A 16,516-nucleotide genomic window follows, 5' to 3' on the forward strand; every position below is an offset into this window, starting at 1 on the left:
TGCTTGCTAATGAGATGCGTGTGAGTAGCCCTGCTTGCTAATGAGATGCGTGTGAGTAGCCCTGCTTGCTAATGAGATGCGTGTGAGTAGCCCTGCTTGCTAATGAGATGCGTGTGAGTAGCCCTGCTTGCTAATGAGATGCGTGTGAGTAGCCCTGCTTGCTAATGAGATGCGTGTGAGTAGCCCTGCTTGCTAATGAGATGCGTGTGAGTAGCCCTGCTTGCTAATGAGATGCGTGTGTTCCTCTTCCTAGACTAATAGTGAATGATTCGTTTATTTTCCATTTTGCTGTGATTGTCATGTTTTTCCTGAAGCTCTATAATATTGTAATCTATGATTTTATTAGTGTTTTGAAATGAGTCTGTGTTCACAGATATTCCCTTTGTGTAATCTATCATATATTCTTTTAAATTATATATATTTTTTCAATGTTCACAGATGCATCAGCCAGACGTTCTGTTGCTGGTCCAGAAGAGTCTGTCAGTCAGCCGTGAGTATGACTGACCAGTTCCCCCCTCGAGACACGCTACTGTAGAAACCACCATAATAACCAATGATACTGTTAGCATTAGCATCGTCATTTAGTGGAGTGACCCCCCCTTCCCCCTGAGATAATGTTGATGATGGAGTTGGTGGTGGTTGTTTCCAGATCTCTACGGTAACCTGGAGGTAGACTTTCATGCCAGGGTTCCGGTGGTCATCTGTAAAGACAAGGACAGGTCAGTCCTTCATTAATCACATCCATTGTTCTGGATCATCACGTTCTTTCACATGTGCTCCCATCTGACAGTTGTATTGATTAGCACTAATCTTCCTGAATATAACCACATCTCCCTTCTGATTGATGTGAAAGTGTGGCTGATGGGCACCTGTAGTTTTTCAGGAAAAACCTGTCTGATGGTTGTTGTTGTTGTTGTCCAAGTGGTCTGGTGTGTAAGGTGAGCGCAGGAAATGACAACGCCTGCCTGACCACCTCCTTCCTGTTTGAGCTGTCCAGTCGGGAGCCTCTCCTGCTGCCACTGGTCCTGGGTTTCAGACACTGGGCCTGGGTGAGTTTATTCATTGGCCCTCATACCTGGTTACATCACCAGTTAGCCTATCAGTGTTTCCTCTAGATCATGGGGAACTTTGATGGGGGTGGGGGTCACAAAGAATCCTAACTTATCATGAGGGTCAGCAGTGGCTTGTGGGTATGCGTCCCCACACATGCAGTCGAAGCCGGCCCTGAGTTTGTTTGGCCCTAAGTTTTGTTTTCTCGGCTCTTGATAGCGGAGAGAAAAATGTGAATGTGATAAATTTTCCCTGCAATTCTGCACATTTTGCCATGAGGCGTAGAGAAGACTTTGAGTTGATCCGCGGGTCTACAAAAAAGGGAGTCCCGTGCCACCAGTTGCCCTGCCCTAGCTATATCTCTCGGTGAGGCGCTGAGGTTCCTCAGACATTTTGGCCTTTAAACACCTCATCACTGAGGGGTGAATTAAGTCACATTTTCACATAATCGGTAAATTAACTTCACCTTGGATTTGTGTCCGTTAGGATTCACTCCATATATTCAGAATTGTCTCACTTTACAGTGTTTTTGACATTGTGTGCTCCCCCGTCTGCCTGTCTCAGATCTGTCACGTGGACCGAGCGGAGGAGGGTGGTCTACCTTCGTACGTCCTGGCTCTCATGGTCATCTACTTCCTCCAACAGAGGAAACGACCCGTCCTCCCTGCCTACCTGGGACACGAGGTACACGCACAGTCTTGTTTTAACATTTTCATTCTGGTTCGCAGTGCGGACCCAACCGTGGTCCTCGTACCGCACGGTTCTGTACAAATATGTGTAAAGTTTACAACCCTTGTCTAGTAATGTTCTGTATTGTGTTTTATGTTTTGTGTGGACCCCAGGAAGAGCAGCTGCTGCTTTCGCAACAGCTAATGAGGATCCTAATAAAATACCTAACACACACACACACACACACACACACACAAACACACACACACACACACACACACACACACACACACACACACACACACACACACACACACACACACACACACACACACACACACACACACACACACACACACAGCAGAGGAAACAACCCACCCTGCTGAGTTCTCCATCAGCAGGCTGTACTACATCTAACCATAACACCTCTCCCCCTTATTCTCAGATAAAGGAGTTCTCCATCAGCAGGCTACATGACTTCAGTCTGACCTACATGGAGGATGGCTGTGTCCACTGGGGTTACTACCCTGTCTCTAAGGACTCCTCCTCACCCCCAGAAATCTTCAAGGAGGGCAAGGTAACTACACCCTGTGGGAGGGGGTAACTACACACACTGGGGTAACTACACACTGGGGGTAACTACACACTGTGGGGGGGTAACTACACACTGTGGGGGGGTAACTACACACTGTGGGGGGTAACTACACCCTGTGGGGGGGGTAACTACACCCTGTGGGGGGGGTAACTACACCCTGTGGGGGGTAACTACACCCTGGGGGGGTAACTACACCCTGTGGGGGGGTAACTACACCCTGTGGGGGGTAACTACACCCTGTGGGGGGGGGGGTAACTACACCCTGTGGGGACGGGGGGGTAACTACACCCTGTGGGGACGGGGGGTAACTACACCCTGTGGGGACGGGGGGTAACTACACCCTGTGGGGACGGGGGGTAACTACACCCTGTGGGGACGGGGGGTAACTACACCCTGTGGGGACGGGGGGTAACTACACCCTGTGGGGACGGTGGGTGTAACTACACCCTGTGGGGACGGTGGGTGTAACTACACCCTGTGGGGACGGTGGGTGTAACTACACCCTGTGGGGACGGTGGGTGTAACTACACCCTGTGGGGACGGTGGGTGTAACTACACCCTGTGGGGACGGTGGGTGTAACTACACCCTGTGGGGACGGTGGGTGTAACTACACCCTGTGGGGACGGTGGGTGTAACTACACCCTGTGGGGACGGTGGGTGTAACTACACCCTGTGGGGGCGGGGGGTAACTACACCCTGTGGGGGGTGGTCAGCCTGGCGCTCACATATAGACCCTGTTAAACATAATATTGTCAGTGTGTGTGTAACGAGTGCGTGCTTGTCTCTCTCCAGGCTCCTCTGGTGTTCCAGAGCGCTGTCTCTCCACCATCGGTGGGTCTTCTGTGGGTGGAGATGCTGCGTTTCTATTCGCTGGAGTTCAACATGACGGAGTGTGTCATCAGCGTGCGCACCAGCCTCGTCTTATCACGGGACGCCAAGGACTGGCCCAAGAAACGCATTGCCGTGGAGGGTACGAACTTTGACCTTTATACCATTCACCTGTCAAACCATCGAACTCCACTACCAAATATGTTCCAGCATTGGTATCTATTTTTCATGGTCCTTGGAACCGGATAACCTGTGGGAGGGGGGGGGGCGGGGTTTCAGCCTGACCAACCAGCAGCCTAGTGTAGTTACATGTGTCATATTCTCCAGGGAGGCCAGATTGAGGGCAGCAGGGTAGCCTAGTGGTTAGAGTGTTGGACTAGTAACCAGCAGGTAGTCTAGTGGTTAGAGCGTTGGACCAGTAACCAGCAGGTAGCCTAGTGGTTAGAGCGTTGGACTAGTAACCAGCAGGTAGCCTAGTGGTTAGAGTGTTGGACTAGTAACCAGCAGGTAGCCTAGTGGTTAGAGTGTTGGACTAGTAACCAGCAGGTAGCCTAGTGGTTAGAGCGTTGGACTAGTAACCAGCAGGTAGCCTAGTGGTTAGAGTGTTGCACTAGTAACCAGCAGGTAGCCTAGTGGTTAGAGCGTTGGACTAGTAACCAGCAGGTAGCCTAGTGGTTAGAGTGTTGGACTAGTAACCAGCAGGTAGCCTAGTGGTTAGAGCGTTGGACTAGTAACCAGCAGGTAGCCTAGTGGTTAGAGGGTTGGGCTAGTAACCAGCAGGTAGCCTAGTGGTCAGAGCGTTGGACTAGTAACCTGCAGGTAGCCTAGTGGTTAGAGCGTTGGACTAGTAACCAGCAGGTAGCCTAGTGGTTAGAGTGTTGGACTAGTAACCAGCAGGTAGCCTAGTGGTTAGAGTGTTGGACTAGTAACCAGCAGGTAGCCTAGTGGTTAGAGTGTTGGACTAGTAACCAGCAGGTAGCCTAGTGGTTAGAGGGTTGGACTAGTAACCAGCAGGTAGCCTAGTGGTTAGAGGGTTGGGCTAGTAACCGGAAGGTTTTAAGTTCAAATCCCCGAGCTGACATGGTACAAATCTGTCGTTCTGCCCCTGAACAAGGAAGTTTACCCACTGTTCCTAGGCCATCATCGAAAATAAGAATTTGTTCTTAACCTCTGGGATATGTGGGACGGTCCCAACTGGCCAACATCCAGTAACAATGCAGAGCGCCAAATTCCTTTAAATTACTATAAAAATGTAACTTTCATGAAATCACACATTCAATATACCAAATTAAAGTTACACTTGTTGCGAACCCAGCCAACGTGTCCGATTTCAAAAATGCTTTACGACGAAAGCAAACAATGCTTTTATCTGACCCAAGCAAACAATGCTATTATCTGATGATAAGCACCCAAGCAAACAATGCTATTATCTGATGATAAGCACCCAAGCAAACAATGCTATTATCTGACCCAAGCAAACAATGCTATTATCTGACCCAAGCAAACAATGCTATTATCTGACCCAAGCAAACAATGCTATTATCTGACCCAAGCAAACAATGCTATTATCTGACCCAAGCAAACAATGCTATTATCTGATGATCGCACCCAAGCAAACAATGCTAATATCTGACCCAAGCAAACAAACACAGACCATCATATTTCAACCCTCCAGGCACGACACAAAACGCAGAAATAAAGCTATAATTCATGCCTTACCTTTGACGAGCCTCTTAGCCCTTTTGTTGGCACTCCAATATGTCCCATAAACATCTCAAATTATCCTTTTGTTTGATTAATTCCGTCTATATATATCCAAAAATGTCAATTTATTTGGTGCGTTTGATCCAGAAAACACCGGTTCCAAAATGACTACAAAAGTTACCTTTATAAGCTTTGTCCAAACATTTCAAACTACTTTTGTAGTAAAGGAAACCTGTTGTATTCGGCGCGTGTGACAGATAACATTTGAATAAACAAAACATAGTCAATAGAACAAAAGAAAACAAAAAGTCTAGTCTACAGTGAGTGCAAATGAGGTAAGTTAAGGGAGTTAAGGCACTAAATAGGCCATGGTGGCGAAGTAATTACAATATAGCAATTAAACACTGGAGTGATCGATGTGCAGAAGATGAATGTGCAGGTAAAGATACTGGGGTGCAAAGGAGCAAGGTAAATAAATACAATATGGGGATGAGGTAGTTGGATGGGCTATTTACAGATGGGCTATTTACAGATGGGCTATTTACCGATGGACTATGTACAGGTGCAGTAATCTGTGAGCTGCTCTGACAGCTGGTGCTTAAAGCTAGTGAGGGAGATATGAGTCTCCAGCTTCAGTGATTATTATTATTAATTTTATTTTTTAAATATTTTATTTTATTTTTGCAGTTCGTTCCAGTCATTGGTAGCATAGAACTGGAAGGAAAGACGACCAAAGGAGGAATTGGTTTTGGGGGTGACCAGTGAGATATACCTGCTGGAGCACGTGCTACGAGTGGGTGTTACTATGGTGACCAGTGAGCTAAGGCGGGGCTTTACCTAGCAGAGACTTCTAGGTAACCTGTAGCCAGTGGGTTTGATGACGAGTATGAAGCAAGGACCACCCAACGAGAGCGTACAGGTCGCAGTGTTGGGTAGTATATGGGGCTTTGGTGACAAAACGGATGGCACTGTGATCGACTGCATCCAGTTTGATGACATCACCGAAGTCGAGGATCGGTAGGATGGTCAGTTTTACGAGGGTATGTTTGGCAGCATGAGTGAAGGATGCTTTGTTGCAATATTGATGCTTTGTTGCAAATTTGTTGCCAATTCTAGATTTAATTTTGGATTGGAGATGCTTAATGTGAGTCTGGAAGGAGAGTTTACAGTCTAACGAGACACCTAGGTATTTGTAGTTGTCCACATATTCTAAGTCAGAACCGTCCAGTGTAGTGATGCTGGACGGGCGAGCAGGTGCGGGCAGTGATTGGTTGAATAGCATGCATTTAGTTTTACTTGCATTTAAGAGCAGTTGGAGGCCACGGAAGGAGAGTTGTATGGCATTGAAGCTCGTCTGGAGGGTTGTTAACACAGTGTCCAAAGAAGGGCCAGATGTATACAGAATGGTGTCGTCTGCGTAGAGGTGGATCAGAGACTCACCAGCAGCAAGAGCGACATCATTGATGTATACTGAGAAGAGAGTCGGCCCGAGAATTGAACCCTGTGGCACCCCCATAGACACTGCCAGAGGTCCGGACAACAGGCCCTCCGATTTGACACACTGAACTCTATCAGAGAAGTAGTTGGTGAACCAGGCGAGGCAGTCATTTGAGAAACCAAGGCTGTTGAATCTGCCGATAAGAAAGTGGTGATTAACAGAGTCGAACGCCTTGGCCAGGTCGATGAATACAGTAATGTCTCTTATCGATGGAGGTTATGATGTCGTTTAGAACCTTGAGCTGAGGTGCACCCATGACCAGCTCTGAAACCAGATTGCATAGCGGAGAAGGTACGGTGGGATTCGAAATGGTCGGTAATCTGTTTGTTAACTTGGCTTTCGAAGACTTTAGAAAGATAGGGAATGATAGTTATAGGTCTGTAGCAGTTTGGGTCTAGAGTGTCTCCCCCTTTTGAAGAGGGGGATGACCGCTGCAGCTTTCCAATCTTTGAGAATCTCAGACTATCAGAGAGAGAGGTTGAACAGACTGGTAATAGGGTTTGCAACAATTTCTGCAGACATTTTTAGAAAGAGAGGGTCCAGATTGTCTTGCCCGGCTGATTTGTAGGGGGTCCAGATTTTGCAGCTCTTTCAGATCATCAGCTATCTGGATTTGGGTAAAGAAGAAATGGTGGGGGCATTGGCGGTTTGCTGTGGAGGGTGCCGGGCAGTTGACCGGGGTAGGGGAAGCCTTGATGATATTCCAGTCAGATGTTGAGCTAGCTAGCTCACTCAAGGGCTCCGGCTGTTAGCCAGGTAGCTAGCTATAACTAGCTGGCTAGAAGCATGAAGTTAGAAGCTCATGTTGTTCGGAGTCTGACCTCAGCAGGAGCAGTTGACTGAAATTAAGCTCATACCAAAATAACTTTGCTTTACAGAGAGTAGTGAGACACAGTGTTGAGTCAGGCTGCAATGAAGGAGATAGAGGTTCTACACAGAGAGACGAAGCATTGAAACAAGCAGGGAGAGGTCCTACACAGAGACGAAGCATTGAAGCAAGCAGGGAGAGAGGTTCTACACAGAGAGACGAGGCATTGAAGCAAGCAGGGAGGGAGGTTCTACACAGAGAGACGGAGCATTGAAACAAGCAGGGAGAGAGGTCCTACACAGAGAGACGAAGCATTGAAGCAAGCAGGGAGAGAGGTCCTACACAGAGAGATGAAGCATTGAAGCAAGCAGGGAGGGAGGTTCTACACAGAGAGACGAAGTATTGAAACAAGCAGGGAGAGAGGTCCTACACAGAGAGACGAAGCATTGAAGCAAGCAGGGAGAGAGGTTCTACACAGAGAGACGAGGCATTGAAGCAAGCAGGGAGGGAGATTCTACACAGAGAGAGGAAGCATTGAAACAAGCAGGGGGAGAGGTCCTACACAGAGAGACGAAGCATTGAAGCAAGCAGGGAGAGAGGTCCTACACAGAGAGATGAAACATTGAAGCAAGCAGGGAGAGAGGTTCTACACAGAGAGAGGAAACATTGAAGCAAGCAGGGAGAGAGGTCCTACACAGAGAGACGAAGCATTGAAGCAAGCAGGGAGAGAGGTCCTACACAGAGAGACGAAGCATTGAAGCAAGCAGGGAGAGAGGTCCTACACAGAGAGATGAAACATTGAAGCAAGCAGGGAGAGAGGTCCTACACAGAGAGAGAAAGCATTGAAGCAAGCAGGGAGAGAGGTTAGTAGCACACTGGTTCCCAAACTTGGGGTCCGGGACCCATGTTGGGTCCTCTGAGAGAATCTTTCATCTTAATCTTGTTTCTCTTTAAATGGGTAAAGAATACAACATTTTACAGTCAACTAAGGGCCTTTTACACTGTCAGAATTCCCTTTCATGTCATTATGTCCTGTGTTGGGACTTAACTTCTTATGGGCAGGTGGGACGGTAGCGTGGGAGGGTAGGCCAACATCCTGTGAAATTGCAGAGCGCGAACTACAGTATTATAAATATTTAACTTATTTAAGTGTAATGCACTAAAATAAAATGGTGTCCTCGGTGTTTCGCCTGCCATATCAGTTCTGTTATACTCACAGACATAATTTCTATATTTTTTTGAAACTGTAGAGTGTTTTCTAACCAAATATAACCGATTATTTGCATATCCTAGCTTCTGGGCCTGAGTAACATGCAGTTTACTTTGGGCACGCTCTTAATCTGGATCATAGAATACTGCCCCTTATCCAAGAGAGGATAACATTTTATATATATATATATATTATAAAGAAATGTTTTTCTATTATTATTATCATGTACGCTGAACAACATTTTTAATGCAACGTTCAAAGATTTGATTGCATTACAGTTCATATAAGGAAACCAGTCAACATTAGTACTGACTTACCGTGTGGAACAACACTACAAATTAGTGGATTTGGCTATTTCAGCCTAACCCTTTGCTGACAGGTGTATAAAATCGAACACACCGCCATGCAATCTCCATAGACAAACATTGGCAGTAGGATAGCCTTACTGAAGAGCTCGGTGACTTTCAACAAGGCATCGTCATAGGATGCCACCTTCCCAACAAGTCAGTTCATCAAATTTCGGGCCCGTTCAACTTTTTAAGTGCTGTTATTGTGAAGTGTAAACGTCTATGAGCAACAACTACTCAGCCGTGAAGTGGTAGGCCACACAAGCTCAGAACAAGACAGCAGAGTGCTAAAGTGCGTAGCGAGTAAAAAAAATGTAATATTCTTGGTTGCGTCACTCACTACCGAGTTCCAAACTGTCTCTGGAAGCAACGTCAGCACAATAACTGTTCGTCCGGAGCTTCATGAAATGGTTTTCCATAGCCGAGCAGCCGCACGCATACAAGCCTTAGATCACCACGTGCAATACCAAGCGTGGGCTGGATTGGCGTGGGCTGGATTGGCGCGGGCTGGATTGGCGCGGGCTGGATTGGCGCGGGCTGGAGTGGTGTAGACCAAGCTGGAGTCAGTTCTCAGTTCTCCTAACCTGCTGCGTCAGTTCTCCTAACCTCAGTTCTCCTAACCTCAGTTCTCCTAACCTCAGTTCTCCTAACCTCAGTTCTCCTAACCTGCTACAAAAGGTGCATCCCGTCTTGCCATGACCGGCTGGCCCTGGTGTTCCTAGACAGTCATGTGTTATTTTTTAGGCCTAATTACAATGTTCATGCCTAGGCTACATTACATTAGAGAGGCATAGATTACATTTACATTACATTACAGCTGTGTGTTGTTTAATCATTAACTTTAATAAAAGTAGCCTATAGGACAGGTCGTTCGCAAATTGTATTATACAAGTTTTTATGACTGGGTAGGCAACTTGTTCTTCTAGGCTGAACTATTTTGTTTGTTTTTAAATTATATTAATTTATGATTTATAAGGGGAGTAAAGATACAATGTCTTGCTCTTCAATTAAACACTAATTTCTACTGTTGAAATGTAACTGTGGTTTTGAGCATCGTGGGTGGAAGTCCTAATATGGATGTCCGGTCAATTTAAATTATTTCGGGTCACGTTGTCCCGGTGACAAATATTCCTCACGGAAGACCTCTCCAGCACATACAGCAGGACCGGCTAACTTTACCACTCTGGCTAGCTGGCTAATACTCTCACTTTACAGAGGACTTTTTAACAGTAAATGTTTTCTAATTGTTTAGTTTTTTTTAATAAAAAATTTGTGTTGCATGGAAATACGGCGTAGCCCGCTTTGACTAGAGGGACCGGTGGCGTAGCCCGCTTTGTCTAGAGGGACCGGTGGCGTAGCCCGCTTTGTCTAGAGGGACCGGTGGCGTAGCCCGCGTTGACGAGAGGGGCCGTGGCGTAGCCCGCGTTGACGAGAGGGGCCGGTGGCGTAGCCCGCGTTGACTAGAGGGACCGGTGGCGTAGCCCGCGTTGACGAGAGGGACCGGTGGCGTAGCCCGCGTTGACGAGAGGGACCGGTGGCGTTGACGAGAGGGGCCGGTGGCGTAGACGAGAGCCGGTGGCGTAGCCCGCGTTGACGAGAGGGACCGGTGGCGTAGCCCGCGTAGACGAGAGGACCGGTGGCGTAGCCCGGTGGCGTAGACGAGAGGGAGGGGCCGAGTGGCGTAGCGAGAGGGACCGGTGGCGTAGACGAGAGGGGCCGGTGGCGTAGCCCGCGTAGACTAGAGGGACCGGTGGCGTAGACGAGAGGGACCGGTGGCGTAGACGAGAGGGACCGGTGGCGTAGACGAGAGGGACCGGTGGCGTAGACGAGAGGGACCGGTGGCGTAGACGAGAGGGACCGGTGGCGTAGACGAGAGGGACCGGTGGCGTAGACGAGAGGGACCGGTGGCGTAGCCCGCGTTGACTAGAGGGACCGGTGGTGAACTCAACAGGGATCTTGTGATATTCAGCTGTCTGAAAAGCCCTTTAATGTTAAACCTGTGTCAGCGGTTACCAGGTAGACTTTGTTCAGGGAAACACTGTTGTTTAGCACTGCAAATCATAATACTCAAGTTCTGATTTTGAGACCAGATTTAATTGTGTGTTTTAGATCCGTTTGCTGTGAAGAGGAACGTGGCTCGTACATTGAACAGCCAACAGATGTACGAGTACATCCTCCACTGCCTCAAATCGACCTACAAGTACTTCGCCCTGCCCCTCAGCCTTCCATCAGCCAACCACAAGATGGCAGGGCCTCGAGGTGCTAATTACAAGCAAGGGCCTCGTCAGAAGGCTCTGAGTGACGTGAGCCGTGTCCAATCAGGGTTGAGCAGTCTCAAACTGGAGTCTCAGGCAGCCAATGGGCAGAAAGGAGAGGCGGGCTTTAAGCAGGACTCTGACTGTATGGTGGAGGAAGAGGAGGAGAGCCCTTCAGACTCTGATAACGAAGGAGAGAAAGAAGATGAGGATTTGGGGAAGAATAGCCTATCGGAGGAGGAAGAAGAGGATGAAGAGCTAGATGAGGAAGTATATCCCAGACATCACCTAGACAGTGTGAACACGGAGGACGAAGAGCTGTTCCCATTGGACGAGGCCTCGGAGGAGCTTCTCTCAGACGAGGAGGGGCCAGACCTAGACACTCCCAGTTCATTGGACGAGGAGGAGGTAGCCTCGCCCAAACAGGATGTGCTTGACAACAAGACCGAGGGGGCCAGTGGTCTCTGCTATGGCTTCATCAGACAGGCCTTCACCCGTGGAAAGGTAGGTAGATATGAGAGCATGTGATCAAAACTCAACAAGGTATAACCAATGAAATATACAGGACACAACAACATGCTTGAAGTACAGTACCAGTCGAAAGTTTGGACACACCTACTCATTCCAGGGTTTTAGAACACCTACTCATTCCAGGGTTTTAGAACACCTACTCATTCCAGGGTTTTAGAACACCTACTCATTCCAGGGTTTTAGAACACCTACTCATTCCAGGGTTTTAGAACACCTACTCATTCCAGGGTTTTAGAACACCTACTCATTCCAGGGTTTTAGAACACCTACTCATTCCAGAACACCTACTCATTCCAGGGTTTTAGAACACCTACTCATTCCAGGGTTTTAGAACACCTACTCATTCCAGGGTTTTAGAACACCTACTCATTCAAGGGTTTTAGAACACCTACTCATTCCAGGGTTTTAGAACACCTACTCATTCAAGGGTTTTTCTTTATTTTGTAACTGTTTTCTACATTGTAGAATAATAGTGAAGACATTACAACTATGAAATAACACATGGAATCATGTAGTAACCAAAAAAAAGTGTTAAACAAATCAAAAATTATTTTAAATGAGATTATTCAAAGTTTTGCACAGTCTTGACATTCTCTCAACCAGCATCATTAGGTAATAACCTGGAATGCATTTCAACTAACAGGTGTGCCTTGTAAAAAGTTAATTTGTGGAACATCTTTCTTCCTTAATGCGTTTGACCCAGTCGTGTTGTGACAAGGTAGGGGTGGTATACAGGAGATAGGGTTGGTATACAGGAGATAGGGTTGGTATACAGGAGATAGGGTTGGTATACAGGAGATAGGGTTGGTATACAGGAGATAGGGGTGGTATACAGGAGATAGGGGTGGTATACAGGAGATAGGGGTGGTATACAGGAGATAGGGGAGGTATACAGGAGATAGGGGAGGTATACAGGAGATAGGGGAGGTATACAGGAGATAGGGGAGGTATACAGGAGATAGGGGAGGTATACAGGAGATAGGGGAGGTATACAGGAGATAGCCCTATTTGGTAAAAGACCCAAGTCCATATTTTTGTAAGAACAGCTCAAATAAGCAAAGACATGAAGTCAATCCGGAAAATGTAACGAACTGTGAAAGTTCCTTAAAGTGCAGTCGCAAAAACCATCAAGCGCTATGATGAAACTGACTCTCACGAGGACCGCCACAGGAAAGGAAGACCCAGAGTTACCTCTGCTGCAGAGGATCAGTTCATTAGAGTTAAGTGCACCTCAGATTGCAGCCCAAATAAATGCTTCACAGAGTTCAAGTAACACACATCTCAACATCAACTAGTCAGAGGAGACTGCGTGAATCAGGCCTTCATGGTCGAATAGCTGCAAAGAAACCACTACAAAAGGACACCAATAAGAAGAGACTTGCTTGGGCCAAGAAACACGAGCAATGGACATTAGACCGGTGAAATCTGTCCTTTGGTCTGATGAGTCCAAATTTGAGAGTTTTGGTTCCCAACCGCCTTGTGAGACACAGAGTAGGTGAACGGATGATCTCTGCATGTGTGGTTCCCACCGTGAAGCATGGAGGAGGAGGTGTGATGGTGTGGGGGTGCATTGCTGGTGACAGTGTCTGTGATTTATTTAGAATTCAAGGCACACTTAACCCGGCATGGCTACCACAGCATTCTGCAACGATACACCATCCCATCTGGTTTGGGCTGAGTGGGACACATTTTGTTTTTCAACAGGACAATGACTCCATAAACCTCCAGACTGTTCAAGGGCTATTTGAACAAGGAGAGTGATGGAGTGATGCATCAGATGACCTGGCCTCAACCCAATTGAGATGGTTTGGGATGAGTTGGACCGCAGAGTGAAGGAAAAGCAGCCAATAAGTACTAAGCATAAGTGGGAACTCCTTCAAAACGGTTGGAAAATCATTCCAGGTAGGGCTGGTTGAGAGAATGCCAAGAGTGCAAAGCTGTCAAGGCAAAGGGTAGCAACTTAGAATCTCAAAATTTTAAATATATTTTAATATAAACCAAGCGTGGGCTTATAAGATTTAATGATGATGATTCCATATGATTAAGACATGATTCCACATGATTAAGACATGATTCCATATGATTAAGACATGATTCCATATGATTAACACATGATTCCACATGATTAAGACATGATTCCACATGATTCCATATGATTAACACATGATTCCATATGATTAACACATGATTCCATATGATTAAGACATGATTCCATATGATTAACACATGATTCCATATGATTAACACATGATTCCATATGATTCCATATGATTCCATATGATTCCATATGATTAACACATGATTCCATATGATTCCATATGATTAACACATGATTCCATATGATTAAGACATGATTCCATATGATTCCATATGATTAAGACATGATTCCATATGATTAACATGATTCCATATGATTAACACATGATTCCATATGATTAAGACATGATTCCATATGATTCCATATGATTAACACATGATTCCATATGATTAACACATGATTCCATATGATTCCATATGATTAACACATGATTCCATATGATTCCATATGATTAACACATGATTCCATATGATTCCATATGATTAACACATGATTCCATATGTGTTATTTCATAGTTTTGATGTCTTCACTATTATGCTACAATGTAGAAAACAGTAAAAATAAAGAAAAACCCTTGACTGGTACTGTAGGTGGGCGTAGATGGTGTGTCCACCAGGTATCGTATGCATCAAGTGTCTCTGTTGGAGGACTGATTTTAGGATCAGTTTGAACTTTCTAGATACAATAATTTCATCGGAGAGGGAAAATTGAAGTGAGAGGGATAACTGGGCCCAAAATCTGTGTTCTCCATTCGATGAGTTTTATATATATATTTTTTTTCAATTATCCTTTTAATTTTATTTTTTAGCAAGTGATGAGTTTTTGTTCTTTAGGGTCAATGAGTGTTAGATTTGGGTAGCAAGAAAATGTCATGGTTTATTTGCTACGTGTGGCTTATAATGAAAATGTAGTGGTTTATTTGCTACGTGTGGCTTATAATGAAAATGTAGTGGTTTATTTGCTACGTGTGGCTTATAATGAAAATGTAGTGGTTTATTTGCTACGTGTGGCTTATAATGAAAATGTAGTGGTTTATTTGCTACGTGTGGCTTATAATGAAAATGTAGTGGTTTATTTGCTACGTGTGGCTTATAATGAAAATGTAGTGGTTTATTTGCTACGTGTGGCTTATAATGAAAACGTAGTGGTTTATTTGCTACGTGTGGCTTATAATGAAAACGTAGTGGTTTATTTGCTACGTGTGGCTTATAATGAAAAGTAGTGGTTTATTTGCTACGTGTGGCTTATAATGAAAATGTAGTGGTTTATTTGCTACGTGTGGCTTATAATGAAAATGTAGTGGTTTATTTGCTACGTGTGGCTTATAATGAAAATGTAGTGGTTTATTTGCTACATGTGGCTTATAATGAAAAAGTGGTTTATTTGCTACGTGTGGCTTATAATGAAAACGTAGTGGTTTATTTGCTACGTGTGGCTTATAATGAAAACGTAGTGGTTTATTTGCTACGTGTGGCTTATAATGAAAATGTAGTGGTTTATTTGCTACGTGTGGCTTATAATGAAAATGTAGTGGTTTATTTGCTACGTGTGGCTTATAATGAAAATGTAGTGGTTTATTTGCTACGTGTGGCTTATAATGAAAATGTAGTGGTTTATTTGCTACGTGTGGCTTATAATGAAAACGTAGTGGTTTATTTGCTACGTGTGGCTTATAATGAAAACGTAGTGGTTTATTTGCTACGTGTGGCTTATAATGAAAATGTAGTGGTTTATTTGCTACGTGTGGCTTATAATGAAAATGTAGTGGTTTATTTGCTACTGTGGCTTATAATGAAAATGTAGTGGTTTATTTGCTACGTGTGGCTTATAATGAAAACGTAGTGGTTTATTTGCTACGTGTGGCTTATAATGAAAATGTAGTGGTTTATTTGCTACGTGAGGCTTATAATGAAAACGTAGTGGTTTATTTGCTACTTATAATGAAAACGTAGTGGTTTATTTCCATTATAACATTACATTATAATGAAAATTAGTGGTTTATTTTACGTGTGGCTTATAATGAAAATGTAGTGGTTTATTTGCTATGGCTTATAATGAAAATGTAGTGGTTTATTTGCTACGTGTGGCTTATAATGAAAACGTAGTGGTTTATTTGCTACGTGTGGCTTATAATGAAAATGTAGTGGTTTATTTGCTACGTGTGGCTTATAATGAAAATGTAGTGGTTTATTTGCTACGTGTGGCTTATAATGAAAATGTAGTGGTTTACTACGTGTGGCTTATAATGAAAACAGTGGTTTATTTGCTACGTGTGGCTTATAATGAAAACTAGTGGTTTATTTGCTACCTTATAGTGGTTTATTTCACGTGTGGTTTATAATGAAAACGTAGTGGTTTATTTCCTTATAACTAGTGGTTTATTTGACGTGTGGCTTATAATGAAAACGTAGTGGTTTATTTGCTACGTGTGGCTTATAATGAAAAGTAGTGGTTTACTACCTTATAATGAAAACGTAGTGGTTTATTTGCTACGTGTGGCTTATAATCGTAGTGGTTTATTTGCTACGTGTGGCTTATAATGAAAATGTAGTGGTTTATTTGCACGTGTGGCTTATAATGAAAATGTAGTGGTTTATTTGCTACGTGTGGCCTACTGAGGCTTATAATGAAAATGTACCTGGCTTATAATGAAAATGTAGTGGATTTCACGTGTGGCTTATAATGAAAATGTAGTGGTTTACTCCTTATAACGTAGTGGTTTATTTGCTACTGGCTTATAATGAAAATGTAGTGGTTTATCCTTATAATGAAAATGTAGTGGTTTACTCGTGTGGCTTATAATGAAAATGTAGTGGTTTATTTGACGTGTGGCTTATAATGAAAACGTAGTGGATCGTGTGGCTTATAATGAAAATGTAGTGGTTTATTTGCTCGTGTGGCTTATAATGAAAATGTAGTGGT

The 16,516-nt window shown here is 44.6% G+C and overlaps 1 protein-coding gene across 1 annotated transcript in view; it reads left to right on the plus strand.

Annotated features, from left to right (window-relative positions):
• The window catches only part of tut7 (terminal uridylyl transferase 7), a 48,033-nt gene that overhangs the window by 15,100 nt on the left and 16,417 nt on the right, over positions 1-16,516 (plus strand). Inside the window, exons 8-14 of the mRNA XM_046348361.1 lie at positions 439-490; positions 650-719; positions 923-1,049; positions 1,615-1,734; positions 2,165-2,296; positions 3,108-3,285; positions 10,820-11,469. Of these exons, the coding sequence (XP_046204317.1) occupies positions 439-490; positions 650-719; positions 923-1,049; positions 1,615-1,734; positions 2,165-2,296; positions 3,108-3,285; positions 10,820-11,469 (1,329 nt within the window). The remainder of the gene's footprint in view (positions 1-438; positions 491-649; positions 720-922; positions 1,050-1,614; positions 1,735-2,164; positions 2,297-3,107; positions 3,286-10,819; positions 11,470-16,516) is intronic.

The sequence above is a fragment of the Oncorhynchus gorbuscha genome, linkage group LG05 (assembly GCF_021184085.1).
Source record: "Oncorhynchus gorbuscha isolate QuinsamMale2020 ecotype Even-year linkage group LG05, OgorEven_v1.0, whole genome shotgun sequence".
Taxonomy (NCBI): domain Eukaryota; kingdom Metazoa; phylum Chordata; class Actinopteri; order Salmoniformes; family Salmonidae; genus Oncorhynchus; species Oncorhynchus gorbuscha.